This window comes from Curcuma longa, chromosome 21 (assembly GCF_044706935.1).
Source record: "Curcuma longa cultivar G26 ecotype Majalengka, Jawa Barat chromosome 21, ITB_CL_G26_1.1, whole genome shotgun sequence".
Taxonomy (NCBI): Eukaryota; Viridiplantae; Streptophyta; class Magnoliopsida; order Zingiberales; family Zingiberaceae; genus Curcuma; species Curcuma longa.
Genome location: NC_133881.1, coordinates 992,939 through 1,010,638, shown reverse-complemented (window position 1 = coordinate 1,010,638; position 17,700 = coordinate 992,939). Strand labels below are relative to the sequence as shown.

Sequence of the window (17,700 nt, the reverse complement as noted above, 5' to 3'; positions counted from 1 at the left end):
AGAGCCCGTCAATTTTTGAATGAATTGAGCTTTCTATCCATCATTATAGGCAATTTACCTAACCATCTAGTTCTAGAATGATCAAATCATGTATCTAAAATTCAAAATGACAAAATCAAGTAGTCGTTTTCTCTTTTCTTCTATAAAAGATGAAATTCATCATCGACTCCAAACGAAAGAGATAAAGAGTAAAAAGGAAATAATTATCATCTGAATTGATTATGATAGAATATAACTGAATTGATTATGATGGAAAAAGACATCTTTTTATAGTAAAAGAAGAATTCATTGATTTTGATGCGGTAAACAAGTAACATTTAAGCTATTATGATATTTTTTATGTTTAGTAAAATCGCAGCGTAAAATGTCGGTGAGCTTTGATGAACACGAATCAACAGGATCGCAGGGAAGGCACTTGGTCCCCTGCGTAGCCTCCTCGGACAGCGATGGAAGAGGAGCCAAAAGGACGCTCCATGCGGTAAAAATATCGAGCTGGACGCGGAGACTGGTGCAGGATTCTCCCCTCGTTGCAGTGGCGCTGCACTCATGCACAGTCGACAAGACAAGGCATCGAGTGAGCACAAAAATGGAGGACGGTCAGCATAAACATGCAACAGTAGAGGACCTGTTCTTTACTCGTCCTTCGATCTTGGGCACTAACTCATGGCCAATCCACTCAAGGTGCAAGTTATATCTTAGTTTCCAGACAGATGCATCTTGCTCCTAACAATGGTTCCAATGACAAGCACTGTTGTATGTTAGTAGCGAACAGGAGCTTCTTATAATCTTATGTTGTATGCATCAGCTAGTGAAATCTTGATATAAAAAAAAACTCCATGATTCAGAAACAATAATCATAATGCTCGAGTAATATAAATTTCTCATGAACATGCTCTTCAACCTCCATCACCCAGTCCAAAAGGCCTAATATTGAATAAATAGCTTCCCCTTTGCAGTGGAATATTTGGTTAGGCTCGAAAACGTGGATATAATTTCTGATGCAAATCCAGCTATGACCCTTAACCTTCTTCAGACCTCTCTCTCGCATGATCTTCTGCACTCGAGCCATGCTCTCCCATTTGCCACTTATCGTGTAGATCTGAATGAGCACCAAGTAAGGGAGCGAGGAGCAAGCCTTCAATTGCAGCAGCTTCTCTGCAATTATCTCAGAGAATGCCAAGTCGTTATGAATCCAACAAGCTTCGAGAAGTAAACTCCACAATGACAGGCTAAGGTTGTGAGGTGAAGTCTCGATAATATCCATTGCTTCTTTCAGCCTTCCAGCGTGCCCCATCATTTCCACTACACAAGCATAATGCTCTAGATCCCTCGTCACACCGTATTTCTTCTCCATGGATGAAAATATTCTCCTTCCTTCATGGACCATGCCGGTATAGCTACATGCTAATAGAATACCAATCAGAGTTATTTTATCAGGCTCCATGCCACTCTTTTGCATTTCTCCAAAGATTCTTAGAGCTTGTAGGCCTTGCCCATTTTTACCTAATCCCATGATCACTGTATTCCAAGCTACCAAGTCTTTGGAAGCCATAGCATAGAAAATATTTAGAGCATCCTCAACCAATCCCAATTTGGCATACATATCGAGCAGAGCATTTGCGGTGATCATATCTGACTCGAAGCCGGTTTTACAAACCCAGCAGTGAAGTTGTGTGCCAAGCTCAATTGAGGAGCAACAGAGCCTTGAGTTGAGAACGGTAGCAAAGGTGAACTCTGTCGGCTTGACGTCATTCCTCAACGCTGCCACAAAAAACGTCAAAGCTTCATCCTCACACCCGCTATAAAAATAACTAGCCAACATTGAATTGCAGAGTGGTGAATCCCATCTTGTCATTTCTTGGAAGACCTGAACAGCTTTATCCAATCTGCCACACATGGAATACATGTCAATAACAGCGCTAGAAACTATAGAATTGGAAAGGAATCCCGCCTTGAAGCAATGGGCCAAGAGTTGCTCACCCTTAGCTAAGTCCATAAGGTTGGCACAAACATTAAGTACGCACGATGCAGTGAATTCATCAGCGGAAAACCCAGAGATCCACATTTCATGAAAGCTCTCCAATGCTTCAGTGCTACAATCTGACTTACTATATGCCGAGATAATTGAGTTCCAAGAGATGAGATCTACCTCATCCATGGCATGAAAAACATGGCTAGCATAGCCCACAAGGTCTAATCTTCCATACATATCAATTAGTGAGTTGCCAAGCACGACATTTGAGCTACCCAAGCCAAAGCGGACAACCAAGCTGTGCACTAGCTTGGCTTGAAGAGCAGAAGTGGCACAGGAAGCAGCGATAGACAACGTGAACGAACTAGGTTTAACACCGACCTCCTGCATCCAGGAAAAAATTCCAAACGCCTTATTGATGAAGCCAGCAGAGGCATAGCCCGAAATCAGCGAGTTCCAACTCACCACATCTCGTTCGGGCATTTCGTCGAACAGTCGGTGGGCCGAACGAACTTGGCCATCTCTAAGAAACGCCTTGAGGAGGATATTCCAGGTGAAGATGTTCTTATAGGGAATGTCGTGGAATACTGCGACAGCTGATTGGGAGGCCCCGAGGCCAGAGTAGAGGTCGAGAAGGCGGTTCCCAAGGACGGTGTGGCGGTGGAAGGCGGTCTTGATGAGGCTGGCGTGAACGGCCTGGGCAGCGGGGAAGCAGCCTAGGGCGACACTGCGGTGGATGAGACTGGATAAGAGCGAAAGGCTGGATCTTGCAGCGGTTACAGAAGAAGGAGGAGCAATGATCATTGACGAAGGGGAGCACGAGTGCTCCTGAGCAAAAGCAAGCGCATCCTCTCGTAGATTCTGTGGCGAGGACGAAATCTTCCGTCACGGTTTCCAGTTAACAGTGGACGCAGTGACGGTCGCGGCATTGGTGTAGCAGGCCTCCTCGCCCTGTCTCCCCTTCCCTTCTCACGACGGCAGCCTGTTCGACGTTCAAACCTCACCCCCAGCGGGATTAGAGGTGTCACGGGCACCCACAGAGCTTGGCCCGTAATACAATCCACACTTCACCCAATGCCCGAGTTATAGATCCGGGCAGATTTGGTACGCGGGTTGGGCTGGCTGGGTCAGCCCATAGGTCAGATTAGATGGACCGTGCCCGGTCCGATCTAATGTAGTTTGATTTAATTTACCTCATGAGATTTAAATGATTACAATATTTGTTTAGTTAACATTTGATGAATCAATTTTTTTTAATGCTCTATTTTTAAAAGATTGATAATTGTGTTGGGAGGAGTATTGGAACACCTATTAATGTAGTTGATGAAGAGTTAGAAAGCTAAATTACACGAGGTTTAAGCGAGAAGAGAGTGCCCTCGGATATGGTTGAATTAGTACGGAACAGATTTGTTGAAGTAGTTAAGGATCGAATCTTGACGAAGCCGAGGCAATGCTCTCCCGTAGTGATCAATTATAATTTCTCGATTAACTTCCTCACAGATGATCGTAAAATCAATCGTATAAGATCATTGGAGTGATGAATTTCATCTTTTACTAAAGAGAATATAGTTAATTATTTAGCCAAGGAATACTTGATTTGAAAGTGTGCACATCGTATGCCAAAAGGCATAAGAGTTTCATTCAAGAGTCTCACAGCATCATGACACCCTCTGGTCAACCACCCACAGGAACATCCCTACAAACCCTAATCATATCATACATGCACCATCACAAGCATATATATAAACCTTCCTACTCGATTCTCCTTCTTTTGGCTACCACTAAACTTTGTAGGGGCACCTTTTCACCATGCGCAGTTCAATCAGGAGACGAACTTGGAATGTAATTGATGCATCATGCTCAATGATGCGTGGAATCTGAAACCCAATTCACGCCTGATCAAGAGGCATTGAGGTGGAGCAGAGCAGAGCAGCGTGGGGACATGAATGATAGATAGCACATTGGACGGGGTAGATGAGCCTCTGTTACAGGCCCAAGAGGACGTAGTAGAGGAGGGTGACGGGCAAAGAGACGAGCATGCCGAAGATCACTCTGCAGATGAGACGACGATATATTGCTAGTTATATGTCGCCAAAAAACTAGTTGATTATCGAGGATCGAAGTAGAACATACGTACCCAGTGCTCAGGATGTCAGGGTGAAGACCATACTCCCTCGCGAACACAAACGGCACGATTCCTTGAGGAAGAGCTGCCTGAAGAATTTAATTCATGCGATTTAGAAAGGGCCGATGGTTTACAGTTTACTGAGCAGCAATTGCAGGGGGCGAACGGACCTGGACGATGGCCGTATGAAATTTTACTCCTCTCAGCTTTACTACCATGGAGGCCGCTGACATCACCACAGGCCCACTAAGAAAGCGGATGGCCATGCTAATGGCTGCCATCTTTGGTCCGCAGGCGATGATCCTTGGCTGCAGCGCCATGAACAGCCCTGTAACATAGAAGCATTTTGTTCTGTAAATTACGGTAACCAATCATTTTCATCTTCTTAAAGATCGAGCTTAACTACCTAGACTAAACATGGCCATTCCGAGCCCTGCGTCTGAGATTATCTTGATGGATTCCTTCACCAGAATTGGCATGTCCAAATCCCATCTGAAGATTTCTGAATCTTAATGAAGCATGGACGGAAGAAAAAATAGCACCGAATATGGGGGAAAGAAACGCTTACTTGAATGAGATGAGCGACCAGAGGAGGCCCAAAACACTGGAGTAAGTGTTGGGATTGCGGGAGAGTTTGCGGCCGACCATGGTAAGAATGAGCCTCACCATGACCAGAGTGGCGGGCATCTCTTGCTCTTGGTCGTATTCGATGGCCATTTGGTCGTCTTCTTTGTGTTCTACAAACTTCGCAGTGCTCCTGAAGCTCAAATCCTTTTCTTCTGCATTGGTAATGGAAAAATTAGTAGCGATAGCAGTGGAGTGGAGCAGAGCAGAGGAGCTGCTTGCCATTCTAAGCTCAACGCGTCGTTCAAGAACGTGAGAGTGATGGTTCTTTAGTGCAGTTTATTGAGAGAAGCACAAAGAGACAAATGGAGCAGAGCCACAGGGGGGCAGTGCGAGATGCTCTGCTTGCTTGCTTGCTTTTTTTTGCTTTGTCGTCAATGGCGATGAAAGAAAGTCCAAAGAGAAACCTGACAAGAATGGATGTCTTTTGTGTACTTACCTCCAACATCCTTGTCTCCTTGTCCGCCATCGGGCCACACCAACGAAGGCGCCGGGGACTGGTTCCAGGCTGGCCTGCACGCCGGCGAGGGTGCCCACGCCGGCGTGCCAACTACTTCGGTTTCGTTAAAGTTGGAGGCCCGCGGCGTGGGCTGGAGTGAGTACGCGTCGGAGGAGGCGTAGCCCGAGGGGTGCGGGCTGGCAGAGCGGTAGCCGAATGTGATGTCCCGCACTGTGAGTTGCTGCTCTGCCTGCGGAGCCGGCCGCACCGGCGTGTTGACCGAGTAAATCTCCGCTCCGGAGATGTTGGACAGGCGGCGGGGCGTGACGCCGAGGGAGGAGGAGATGGCAGAACCCGGTGCCGATGAGGTGGAGCGCCGAATGCGGACGCGAATGCGCCCCTCCGCGTCGATCTCCGACTCAGCCTGGAGCGGATCGCGCCCGTCCAGGGAGATGATGTCGCCATCGATCTCAAACTTGGTTATCGCCGCCGCCCCCGCGCCTGGGAACTGGTCTTGGATCATCAGCGTCGCCGCGCGGTATTCGAAGAGGAATAGCAACAACGTGTACCAAATTATGCACTGGAGCACGACGAGCTGCACCATGAGGCTCTGCGTAAAATCCCCGTACATGGCGCGGAGGAGAGGAATGCCCATGACGAGAGTATTAGGCAGCGTGCCAACAGAGAACAAGGTGATGACCCAGTCAAGGCGGCGACGACGACTGGAGCTGCAGCAAGAGGCGGCGGAGATGGAGGCCCAGAGAAAGAGGACGAAGAGGACGAAGAGCTTGGAGAGGGTGTCGGCGAGGAGAAAATGGAAGTCCATCTGAAAAGGGTTGTTTTGAGCGATGAAGTGGAAGGAGAGGACGGGGACCGCGAAGGTGGCGACGAAGCGGTTCACGCCGGAGCATTGCTCCGGCGTGAAGATCTTCCACCACTTGACGGAACCGTACGCGAGGAACATGGCGAAGTAGAGCGGGATCATGGCGCACATGACAGCGTAGAAATCCTTCCAAGCGATCATCTCGAGCGCCGGAGAAATGAACCGTCGACGATGGAGGTGAAGTATGCGCGATATTTGTAGAGGCAGAACGAAGAGCAGTGCCGGGAATATATTATATGCATGGAATAACTAATTATTCAAAAAAACAATAATTAAATGATATTTTTTTTTCAAGAATTATAAACTAGAGGTGAAAAAGAGTTCACGCGAGCAATTGCATGACTTCCAACAGTTTGTCTTTTGTTGTTTGATTCTCGTTAAATAAACATTGGATCCTGAACACGTATCTCTATACCGAAGGAATTCTGGTACTTGTGCAACTCGCGATGCTATAATTTTCGACTTTTATGAAATAAGAAAAAAAAGGATTTCAACTTTGTCAAGCCATCAAAGCTCATCATCCAGTTCGAATCATGCTCCAATTTTAGCTTTACCTTTTCTTTCTGCGTTGATGAGCAACGCTCGATTGCAAATAACAAAAAGAGAGAAGAGAGAAGGGAAAAGAAAAAAAAATCAAAGGTGAAATAATTGCGCGACATCCTCCATGAGTTGTTGCTGCTTTGATAATAACAAAAGCAGCACGAACAAAAAGTCCGGCGAAAGCTGCATGCACAGGGAGAGATAGAGAGAGAGAGAGAGAGAGAGGAGCAGCGTCGATCGGAGGGCCGAGGAGATTCCGGGCAGGGGAGTAGTAGGTCAATTCGAGGGGTGATCGAGGATGACGTCGTCGGTCTGGCGGGTCGTCTAAGAATGTCGGGTGCGCGTTAGTCGGAAGGAGGAGGGGGAGGAGTCAGCGATAGCCGTGGGATGGGCATCAGGCGGCGAGAGCGGTGGCGCGGGAAGCGTGCAGAAGGAGACGAAGGGAGGGGGGCGGTTGTCGGGGGGCAGCTGCAAAAGCCGACGCCATTTATTCCCAGCTTTAGTTCTCTCACTCCCCTTCCTTAGCCTGGCTCCTCAAAACCAACGCAGGCAGGCAGGTAGGCAAGCAAGCAGGCAAGCAGGCAGGCAGGCAGGCAGGCAGGCAGCAGCTACGTACAGGCAGCAGTCAAACTCGGGAGGGGGGCTCATTTGTACCCTCTTTCCTTCTCCTTTCACTTTCCTCTCACTCTTTACGGTTTTCGCTCTTGTTTTCTCCGTCGATTAATCAGAAAAATGACTGCGAAAGATTCCCCTGTTCTCTGCTCGCTCCAAAACAACAAGAACACCGTGTATATGCTAATGTTTAAAGAACCACCTCCGGATCCTGAAGCCAATTTTCCATCACTGTGAGACTCAAGTCGTCGTCTCTGTGAGACTGGTAGATCCTCGATCGGTCGCATTCGCATTCCTTACGGCTCCAGAGAGATTTTTACTGCTGCCGAGTTTTACTTTCAAGCGATCGATTGGTGATGAACAGCGAGGAGATGGTTGACCATCCCATGACTATTAAAAGAAGGGAGTATAATTGGGTTGAGATAATTGGGCCGAATGCCCAAACTTGGCCCAATTTGGTTGCTTGTTGTAAAAGCTGGCTAGTCCTCTTTAATGGGCTCCTAAAAAGGCCCAACACTACAAGAGCGGGGCCCCATCTTGCTGTTTATAACTTAGTCTATTGACATTGTCTTATGCTTGGTATGTGATGCGGAGATCAATAAGGGCTCGACATGGCATCACCTTGACTCGGTTAACATCTCGGTTAATGTAGATTCTGTGTGACATATCCTTGACCTGGTTAACATAGGCCCGAGTTACTTGGAGTCTCAACTACACTTGAGTTGAGTCAGATTGAGTACAAGATGACATCAGATTAGTCATTGTACATTTTGTTGAATTAGCAAATTTAGTCAAAGTAACTTAGTAGAGTTTAGCAAATTTAGGTCAAGTTCCAATATGGCTTAAGCAAAAGATGCATCAATTGCGGAAAATACATTAAGTTTGTTAGTTATCTTATCAGTAGTAATGAGCATTGGCGAGAGAGGTGAGTTGGTTATAAACACAAAAGATTATACAATTGCTCGGAATGATGACACCGAATAAAAGGGAGGGATGCAACCGTTCTAAAGGAAAGGTTCTTTATTGATCCGAATTTCTTCTATTTTGTTTTCCATATAAGGTTGCAATCTCAGTAAGGAAGAGGTATGCACATTATACTTGACAGTATGATTCTCAATTTCTTCTTTCTGGATCTGATTTAAGCGTCGGAAAGACCATGTCAAAGTGCGCTTTAACCTCCTTCTAATCTCTTATTAATCTCTTTCAGAAAGGCTAACTCACCAATATTCTATCTACTTGACACAAATCCACTAGAAATAGACCCATTTGAAGTCGACCTGCTAGAAGTCGTTCCACTAGAAACCGATCAGATTAAAATTGTTCCTATACAGACCGATCCAGCAACAACTGACTCAGCTTAAATCAATTAAAATTTTAAATTAATTGAATTGATGTTTTGCCTATCCGTACCAGATCACAAGTGGATCCCTTATCCTTTAGACACAGTCAAAGCATCCTTCGAACTTGTCTCCTATCACAACCACTGTTCAACTTTTTTGCTTCAAAAATAGACAAATTATTCGAGTTTTTAAAGGCATTTTAAGCTGAACTGAATTCCATTAAGAAATTTGTAGCCTTCCTATTATTTACTGCAATCATAAAGATCGACAATCGTAGACCCCTCTCTGGGCCATGATTGGGAATGCTTTTGTCTGAAGTAAACAATTGTTTGGATCTTTTATTATCCGACTCTTTGGAGAGGAAACCATGAACATGACCAACATATGCATGGTCGGACAGAAACACTGCAGCAAAAGAAAAGGTACCTTTTTTCCTTTTCATTTATGCTCCTCTACCATTTCTCATTGGTCCTTGCATCATCTCTTCCATCCTTTGCCTCCCTTCCATTGATCCTGTTTGAAACATAACTTCAACTTTAGTGTGCTAATGATTTCCAAAAGATCAATTAATCAACGGGAAAACAGTAACTAAGTATCCTTCTAAGTCCTTACAATACCCATTCTTGACAGGTAAAGAATTTGTGTCTAGTGGTTTCAGTACTTTTTTCTTTCTCCCGGATAGTGGTTGATTGCTTCATTCAATTCTACTTCTTACTTTTTCTGCTTTGCACAAGATTGATGTGTCTTTCTGAATGATTTCACATGAGCCTGATGCAGTAAAAAGTCGAGCCCTCTGCAGAGATATGGCCTGTTGAACTTGTCCTTGGAGCAACAAAAACAGGAGAGATTAGGTTTTCCACAGAGTTCATTCAACCAACAGTATTCCTAAATCACACTTCAAATGCAAAAGGAAAAAAATAGAAGAAACAATGAAGGTAACACAACCAAGGGCATATATGTTTGACAATGTCCTCTGGACAGTGGAACCCCATTAATTATAGTCTTAAAAAGCACTGTTTCCTTGTCTACCTACCTCTCTTACCAGACAAGCACAATTATGGGCTTCTTGCTCATTGAGATGCTTTAGCAATATGTTTTTGCAGGATTTCTTTTGTTACTGCAGGTGAGAAACCCAATCTCTAATTTGGACACATGCTTTTCCGTGTCTCTCTGACAAAGGCCTCAGGGTCCAGCAGTGTTTATCATCCATCATTATCAAGGAGAGAAATTTGGGGAATGTCACATCTCATGATCTCCCTATGCCTTGAGTCTTTTTAGGTGATCCATTCGTTCCTCTTCCTGAATCATGGTTGCTTTTCCATCGCAAGCTTGTGAAGCATCTCTCACCACAGATTCTCTCTAACTCATTTTACTTTGGACTGTGTGTTCTTGAGGTGAGTTACTCTTACTGTACGTGATCAAATCATTTTTTTCTTGCAGAACTAAAAAGCAGCGTATAGACTGACCACTGATAGCTTTGTCCTGTCTTTGCAGCCTTCCATCAGTCTTCAATTTTTATCTTGCATTGCAGCTTTTCTTTTCAAAAGTGATGGTGGGAGCTATGTAAGATGCTACCTTGATCTTTGTTTATCATTTTTCGCCCTACCAAGGCAATGCCTAAGCATTTTCTTAGAATGTGACAATTGCTTTTAAGAGTGACCAATCAAAGCCTTCGGTTATGCTTGTGATTGCCAATTTGCCATTACTGAGGAACGAAGTACTGTTTTTGGTGAAGAGTGGCCAGTCTTTTGCAGTCCATTAATGTACTCAGTCGAAGAGTTGTTGACTTCAATTTGGTTTGCATCATCAACAAGTTGAGGTTCTCTCAACATTTACAGCCAACGTTTTGAAGCTCAAGCCTCTGTCAGTCAGGTTTTTGCCTTTCACAGTTCTTTCCTGTCAGTTCTCATTCTTTTCTGTTAATTAGGATCGATCGAGGGACTGGTTTTCGTTTTTCCCTTCATCCTCAAACCATTGCAACATCCATCATTTGCCCTGCTTAATCACTTGCAGATTGAAAGCAGATTTCACAGTTCTCGCCAGTGATACCTTTTTCAGAATTGAAATTTCTGCTTCATATATCGCATTTCGGATTCCTTTTTCTTACTGATGAATGAGTTTCCTCTTTTCTTTCTCGATTGCTGTTCTCCAGCACAATAGAAATCTCTCTTCAGCTCAATTGGTCCCATATCAGGAACCTGTTCCACGCATTAGTCTTCATGTTCAGATTCATAAGAACGATAAATTGCTGATTATATTTTGGATCAAATCCTGAAAAACATAATAGACACACTTCATCTGCGAACAAGGAGTGACCAGTGGCGATCATACGATGAATGGTTTCGGAGAAAGTTCAAAGCCATGGGGCGGAGACTCCTCCGCTCCATCAGAACCTGCTTACAGTAAAGATGGCTCCTGGAAAGATCTGGGAACATCGATGAGCGCGATATCGTTTGGTTTAGCCGCCACCGCGATCTTGATCGCCATGTTCCTCGTCATGGCGATATTTGAGCATGTGATCAAGCCGAGGGCCTCCTTCCTTCGTCCTCGACGGAGCAGCGCACAGGCCTCCCGGGAGGTGGGACAGCCTCACGGTCACACCGTCGCCGTCGAGAAGCTTCAGAATTCTCAGACAGTAAGCTCTCCCTCCTCTGGTACAATACAATTTGGGATCGATTGATTTAAATGCAGCTAGGCGAAGGTTAAAGAACCAAATTTGGCAGGTTTTGGCTGTCGACTTCCCTGTTTTGATGCCGGGGCAGGCGTTTCCTACCTTCATCGCTCAACCTTCGCCTCTTCCGTGCCCAAGGGAAGGGATACAGTGGCCTCCCTTCCCATGATGCCGATTTGCATCGCTGCTCAACCTTCTTGTAAAAAAGGAAAGATGTTCGAGCCTTCAGTTCTTCTGCCTTCCTGTGCATATTTATTGGTGCAGTTTGAGTTGCTTCTTGTAGCGTACGAGTGTGAAGTTTGCACAGTTAGATTCTTGTCAGCTCAAATTCTTCTGTGTGAAGTCGAACTATGAATCTGAACGAACGGATCCGACATGAGTAATGATCCGACCCGGAAGGATATTTTGGTAACTTCAGTTCTTCGCCGGCTTAATTAAAGTAACTAAATAAAAGATTACCATTTAGGGCAAGGCGCGATCCGATTTTGCCCCAATTCTCCCGCCCTCTTTTTCGGAAACTCTTGATCCAACCCACCCTAGTCAGCACCCTTCGATCTTCGTCGTCCCCTCGGCTTCCGCTTCTTTGCTAGCCGCGTAGATCCGGGAGGGAATCAACCCTCGGTCTGTCCTTCTTTCGCCTCCCTCCCTCCCTCGACGGTGGGTCACCGCCGCCCCATTCGACCTCGTAACCTTCCCGGACGATGACGGCGCGGTGGGGCTCGACGGACCTTTTCGAGAGAACATCCGGCTGCTTCTCTCGCTCCACGGCCGACCATTGGCGCCTCCTTCCGATCCTCGCGTCCTCGTCCACCGCCTCCGCCGATCGGCCGCATCTGCTCACTTGGAGGGTGGAAGCGACGACGGTCACGAGGGAACGCCGGCGCCGGACGTGGAGCTATACGTGTTGGAGGAAGACGTGCTCCGATCCAAGTCTATATACTGCGACCAATGCCGAGTAGTCAGCTAGTCCATCCTCTCTCTTATTTATATTTTTTAAACTATTTTAAACTATTTTTTAAACTAAATTATTAAACTATTTTTGTCGGGCAGGGTGGAGCGATCATCCAGTGTGCGGGAAGAGATACCATTTCATAATCCGAAATGACAAGAACTCTTTGTCGAGTGCTGGAGTGGCCTGTATCCGCTGTGGGACATTGCTGTCATTCTCCAACTCAAGGTGGCAACTGAAGCTTCTTCTTTAAATTTGCTGCTTGAAGATTTTTGCGCTACACTATTCGATGTGACAGTATTACATTTGTAGATCTTCAGTTTTTGCATTATAATGAAAGTTGAATGTAGTTTGTGATGTGTTATTAAATTATCAGCTCAGCACATGTATCTTTGCATTTCTTTTAGTTGGCAAAGATATTTTTCTCGGGATATAGTTGTTGCACGCTATAATCCAGAGTCAAAGACAATAGAATACAGGTAACTTGAAATTAATCCTGTAGCTCTATCTTATGGCAGTTGGCATCGCACTCAGATCCATCCGTATAACTGACATCATGTGAATTTCAGGCTTGAAGCAACAAATTCCCAATCGACTACTACTAGTCTACCAAGACTGCCTAGAGAACAGCTCATCCATGATCTTAAATTCTTATATGACAGTTTGCTCAATCCTATTTCCATGCAACTTTACAGGCCTAACGCCATAAGAGAATCTGCTCTCAACTCTGCAGCTAATCTTCTAGACTGTAAGCAATTTATAAGGCACTATGACGAGCCTGCATTAGCATGTTGCCAACAAATCCATTTGTCATTGCTATATGGTGTTATGTTGAAATAGTCGGCAACCCAGACAATTCCGCAGCCCTGCCACCAGAACTTTTGGTGATGCCAGTGGATGCAACCATTATGGACCTCAAACTAAAGGTTACAAAAGCATTCCAAGAGATGTACCTGGTATCCCAAAGGTTTGAAGCAGAGAAACTAGTCAATTTCGAAGATGCTAGTGATCTGACCACCATAAAGACTCTATTTGGCTCCCGTGGGGTGGCTCAGATTAGTGGAAGATGCTATAGCAATGACCAAAGCCTTGGGCAATACAGAAAGGAAAGAGGGTTGGATAACTGGGTTGTTGATTGCTCTTGTGGTGCCAAGGATGATGATGGTGAGAGGATGATGGCCTGTGATGCCTGTGGAGTCTGGCATCATACTAGATGTGCTGGAGTTGATGATTTGGAGAAGGTGCCTGTAAGATTTGTTTGTGAAAAATGTGCAAACAATATAAAATGCAGAGGAAGAGCTTCTGAAGGGCTTAAAAATGGCAATCCTCTTGGAAGATGCAAGGATGAAATGGGCTCCGCTTTCACAAGTGCGGGTAGGTTGGAATGCTTGAACTGCTGGCTAATTAGCTTTTAGCTTGTACAGTTTGGAGCTACATGTATATAGATCATGAGAGCTGGTGAGTTGAGCCCTGGCATGTATTGTAATACATTTTTAATGTTAGTATTGAAATCAATTTCTGCTTTCTGGTACCTGGAAAACATGGTCGGAATAGATCGTTACTGAAGCTTGTGGTATTTCATGTAATAATGTCTTAAGACTCTGTGAATACAAAAGGCTTTACCTAATTCACCTGCACCTTCCAGCATACTTTTGAGTTCTAATCTGCTATAAGAATTTCTACAGTTCAAAGAATGAACAAAAGAAAAGTTTCTCCATAATCTTGAACATAGTAAAGATGCCAATCCCACAGGAAAAGAAAAAAAAATGGAAACAACTGAGCAACCTGTTCAATAATCCTAAATCCTGTGCATGCGACTGCATGATAGTAACAAAAACTCTCAATAATCTTAAAGCACTTGTCACATATAACACAGCTGAAATGAATCCCTAAACATTCCCGTCACACTAGAAATGTACTGGGTGTTATGCATATGCCTTACTTCTGCATCCCTTTCTCAAATATGCTCCCAGCTTTAGTTTGGCACAAAACTACTCAAGTTGTCATTCCTGTGCTGTTCCTCCTACCGTGAAATCTTTAATGTTGAGGTAGCGGATCTACCTTTTTTTAATGTAGAACCAGGCCAGTTTATTTAGGAGGAGAATATGGATTAGAGGATAAGAGGGCGAGAGAAGAAAATGGAATAAAGAAAGAATCTTCATTGTATTGTTTACTTTGGAAGACAAGAAAGAATTTGATATTTTCCTCGTCCACACTCACTTGTCTTCCTCAACAAACAATGCTTACCCCATGGCCCCTCTACAGATATGCAATATTTTGTGGATTATGTTTTCCCGCCACCCTTTTCTCTTTTATTTGATTCTCTACAAGTAAGCAGGGTCTTAAGGACCATTTGCTGTTAAGGATTCACTTGAGGAACATTTTAATTCTACAACCATATTATCTCCATGTTGTAGCTTTGAATAACTTTTCCTGTCTACTCCTAACTTCCCACCCAAGTAAATCCAACCTAAGTTTAAACATTTCTCTAGCATCAAAAATGTGCCATCTCTTGTTTTGCAATCTACCACAGTGTGATCACTCTTAAAAATCTTGAATAGTTTTGTTCTCCAATTCCAATCACACCTTCTGATAGAACTTCCACCACAAGAAGTTGGATTTGAACTGACATACTTAGAGATGGAATAAGTTCAGCCTCCGGTTAATGTATTACTCCTCTTTCCTATGTCGATTGCTCCAATTAATGCATCCCCTCTTCTTTTCACTCTGTTTTTAGTGCATTAACAGATAAAATCAAAAGATGAATAGAGAATATTCCCATGTTGGCAAGTGCTGTTTGTTGCTTCTCCTCTTCCTCTCTCTTCCCTTTTTAGTACACTAACTCCTTGTAATTCTTCACCTTTAAATATATGCATACCACTAACTCCTTGCAATTAATCACCTTTGAGCATATGCACACCATCTAAATCTTTCTCTCTCTTGTTAAAGCTACACGTAATTGTTCCAAATAATATCTTTCATTTCATCCTATTGGGTAGTGCAACATATCTGTTTTAACATTCTTATCTCCATTACACACTTTTTTTTTGGTACAATTGTTTCCTAACAACCACATATATATGTGTAAAAAGCAATTTTAAAGATCTGAAGATTGCTAGGCATATACCTTGAATTCAATGGAGGGACAAAATTTAAGCGCTATACACAATTAGTTGAGACCGACATGATCGGATGATGATGATGATGAGATGTACATGCCAGTTAACCTAACATACATAAAATATAGCCAATCTTTCGTCACTAAGAGAATTATATCTTCAGCATCACAGTGATTTTTAGTTCCTGATTAGAGGTTGTGGTTCAAGCAGAGTAGAGTAGATGTTTCTCAAATACTAATGGATAATTATTATTCTACGATCAGAAAATTAAATGAAGAATCTGATGTTACTTTTAGAAGGTCCAGAGGTTTCCATGTTGGACAATGTTAGCTTTCCAGGCCAAGGATGAAACTCAGTAGCTGTTGATTCTCTGATGTCTAAGTCAGAAAAAGATTTTACGAGGAAATAACAAGACTAGACGATAGCAGCTTCAGTAGAGCGTACCTTTGATCACAAGACTTCATTACGTTTTGGCTCGGGTCAAATATCTTGTTCTGCCTTTTCCATGTTTCCTATCCTTTCCCAGAGCGGAAGGTGGTTACTGTCTTTGGTGCATATTTGAGAGCAGATCATATGTGGTTGGCAGAGGGGTCAAGGCGTGTCAGTAATCTGTTAACCTTGTTGTTGTTGGACCCGGTAGCTCCGGAAGTACGCAAACTGATATGTATCGTCGAGGCTAGTGTTAGACACTATCTCCGTAAACGATATTGCTCCGCTACTGGTGCTAACGGATAGCAGCAACTCGTTCCCAAGATACAACGACGATCGCCTCGGAATAGTAGCACTCCAAATTCCGAGACCGACGAACTTGCTCGTAGGCTTTTTGGACTCCGAATGCACTAGATGGATGAATGCACAAGGAAGGCTTGAATCGATGAATTCGATGATTTTTCCACCATCTGGAGAGTTCTATTTATACTAATCAAAGGGGTTTGAAGAGAGGATGTGTTCTTTGGGCTGGATCGATCTGGATCGTCCAATTTGAAGGGTTGTAACCCTTCACACAGCCCACTCGAATCTCATCCATCAGATCTGAGGGACACAACCCTCAGATCTAGCTTATTACCATCAGCCATCGGATCTGGATCCATTCACTCCGACGCTTCAGATCAAGTCTCTTCCCAAGCGGTCTGATCGTGACTCTTCGCGATCCACCGCTCCAGATCGCATCACAAGCGATCCATCACACCTCTTTGATCGACGGTTGCCATCTGCCTGCCCAATCAACAACACAGTCACCTCTACTTGCCCACGCGGATGCCACACAGGCAATGCCACGTCACATGCGCGCCCGACACGTCACCCGAGTGCCACGCAGGCACTGCAATGTTACCCGGAGCAATAAATTAAGCTCCTCAATGCTCCTCGCGACGACGCGTACGTGCGAAGTGCAAAGTGCGCCTACAAAGCGCCCATTGCGCTGCGAGCACCAGCTCGCCCATGGATAGAGAGTACCTGTGCTTCTTGTGTTAACTTCATTAACACAGCAACACATATAAGGAAACATTAGCTATCGCCGGTTAGCAATGTGGGACTAAAATCCCATCTTTCCCTTAATATTATTTTGGACACCACTTTAGCCAATTAATTTCTCATTCACCCATAATCGGTTTTGAGCAAATTAATAGTCTAGATTTATCTACGCGAAACGTAGATTTCGATTTTGAAGTCATATCAGACTTTCAACGATCGATGGCACTTTAATTTTGCCTTGCAAAATCATATCCAACAGTTGTTAACATTTACAAGCTTGCTTTAGGATGCTCATATTGACGTTTCTGACAGAAGGAATCATAATTCAGCGTCAGTCTGTAAACTGAAGGAAAACTTGCAATTTAAAGAAGCCCTAGAAATCCAAATCCAGGTGATTCTCTGCCAGAAAGGAGAGGGTGATTCTCATCCAAAAGTCATAAGGTTGATAATATAATTTCACCCATCTATCAGTACAACTATAGTGATCGGTTACATTATTCTCTTAGAAGATACAATTCATGCTTAGGAACTATCCTGCACCATCAATGACCAAAATTAAAAAGGAAAGACTTGTTCCATAATTCGGAACGTAACACTCTGTTTGGATGGGGTGAGGGAAGGTTCATTAACGGAAGGGGAAGGAAGGGGAAGGGAGGGAAAGGAAAGGGAAGAGAAGTATTTATATTTTTCTTGTTTGGGAGAAAGGGAAGGTTCATTAACGTAACATGTGTTACCTTGTTTGGGAGGAAGGGGAAGGAAATGAAGGTTAAATATATAAAATTACAAAAATATCCTTACTTGTTAAAATAAATCTATAATAATTTGACAATAACTATTTGTTAGACATTTTATTTTGTCTAATGCCTTGATAACTCCTCCCTTAAAACTTGAACTTGCTGCACACATAATATAAAGAGAACGATGAGATTTTTCTCCAAACTTAACTGTTACAT

At 44.0% G+C, this 17,700-nt stretch overlaps 4 protein-coding genes and 1 pseudogene across 6 annotated transcripts; 3 read left to right on the top strand and 2 right to left on the bottom strand.

The window, feature by feature from the left end:
• Nucleotides 1-822: 822 nt before the first annotated feature.
• Nucleotides 823-2,952, bottom strand: LOC141815488 (pentatricopeptide repeat-containing protein At1g43980, mitochondrial-like). The gene is made up of 2 exons (XM_074703431.1): nt 2,438-2,952; nt 823-2,356 (listed from the first exon to the last, which is right to left on the bottom strand). The coding sequence occupies exons 1-2, from the start codon at nt 2,774-2,776 to the stop codon at nt 842-844; spliced, it is 1,854 nt and encodes a 617-aa protein (XP_074559532.1). The 5' UTR covers nt 2,777-2,952; the 3' UTR covers nt 823-841.
• Nucleotides 2,953-3,891: 939 nt separating this feature from the next.
• On the bottom strand, nt 3,892-6,184 carry LOC141814643 (auxin efflux carrier component 6). 3 transcript variants are annotated; one of them, XM_074702577.1, is made up of 6 exons: nt 5,161-6,184; nt 4,666-4,876; nt 4,504-4,589; nt 4,268-4,425; nt 4,110-4,186; nt 3,892-4,024 (listed from the first exon to the last, which is right to left on the bottom strand). In XM_074702577.1, exons 1-6 carry the CDS (start codon nt 6,182-6,184, stop codon nt 3,958-3,960), a joined length of 1,623 nt encoding a protein of 540 aa, XP_074558678.1. In that variant the 3' UTR covers nt 3,892-3,957. The 3 variants fall into 3 exon arrangements, with proteins under 3 accessions (XP_074558678.1, XP_074558679.1, XP_074558680.1); XM_074702578.1 differs by having other exon boundaries at nt 4,666-4,873; XM_074702579.1 differs by having other exon boundaries at nt 5,188-6,184.
• A 4,584-nt stretch (nt 6,185-10,768) lies between these two features.
• LOC141814974 (uncharacterized) lies at nt 10,769-11,375 on the top strand. Its single transcript, XM_074702936.1, has 2 exons — nt 10,769-11,170; nt 11,259-11,375. The coding sequence occupies exons 1-2, from the start codon at nt 10,868-10,870 to the stop codon at nt 11,373-11,375; spliced, it is 420 nt and encodes a 139-aa protein (XP_074559037.1). The 5' UTR covers nt 10,769-10,867.
• Nucleotides 11,376-11,581: 206 nt separating this feature from the next.
• On the top strand, nt 11,582-12,427 carry LOC141814451 (PHD finger protein At1g33420-like). Its single transcript, XM_074702410.1, has 3 exons — nt 11,582-11,614; nt 11,805-12,168; nt 12,257-12,427. The coding sequence occupies exons 1-3, from the start codon at nt 11,582-11,584 to the stop codon at nt 12,406-12,408; spliced, it is 549 nt and encodes a 182-aa protein (XP_074558511.1). The 3' UTR covers nt 12,409-12,427.
• A 112-nt stretch (nt 12,428-12,539) lies between these two features.
• On the top strand, nt 12,540-13,684 carry LOC141814450 (PHD finger protein At1g33420-like; annotated as a pseudogene).
• The last annotated feature ends 4,016 nt before the right edge of the window (nt 13,685-17,700 follow it).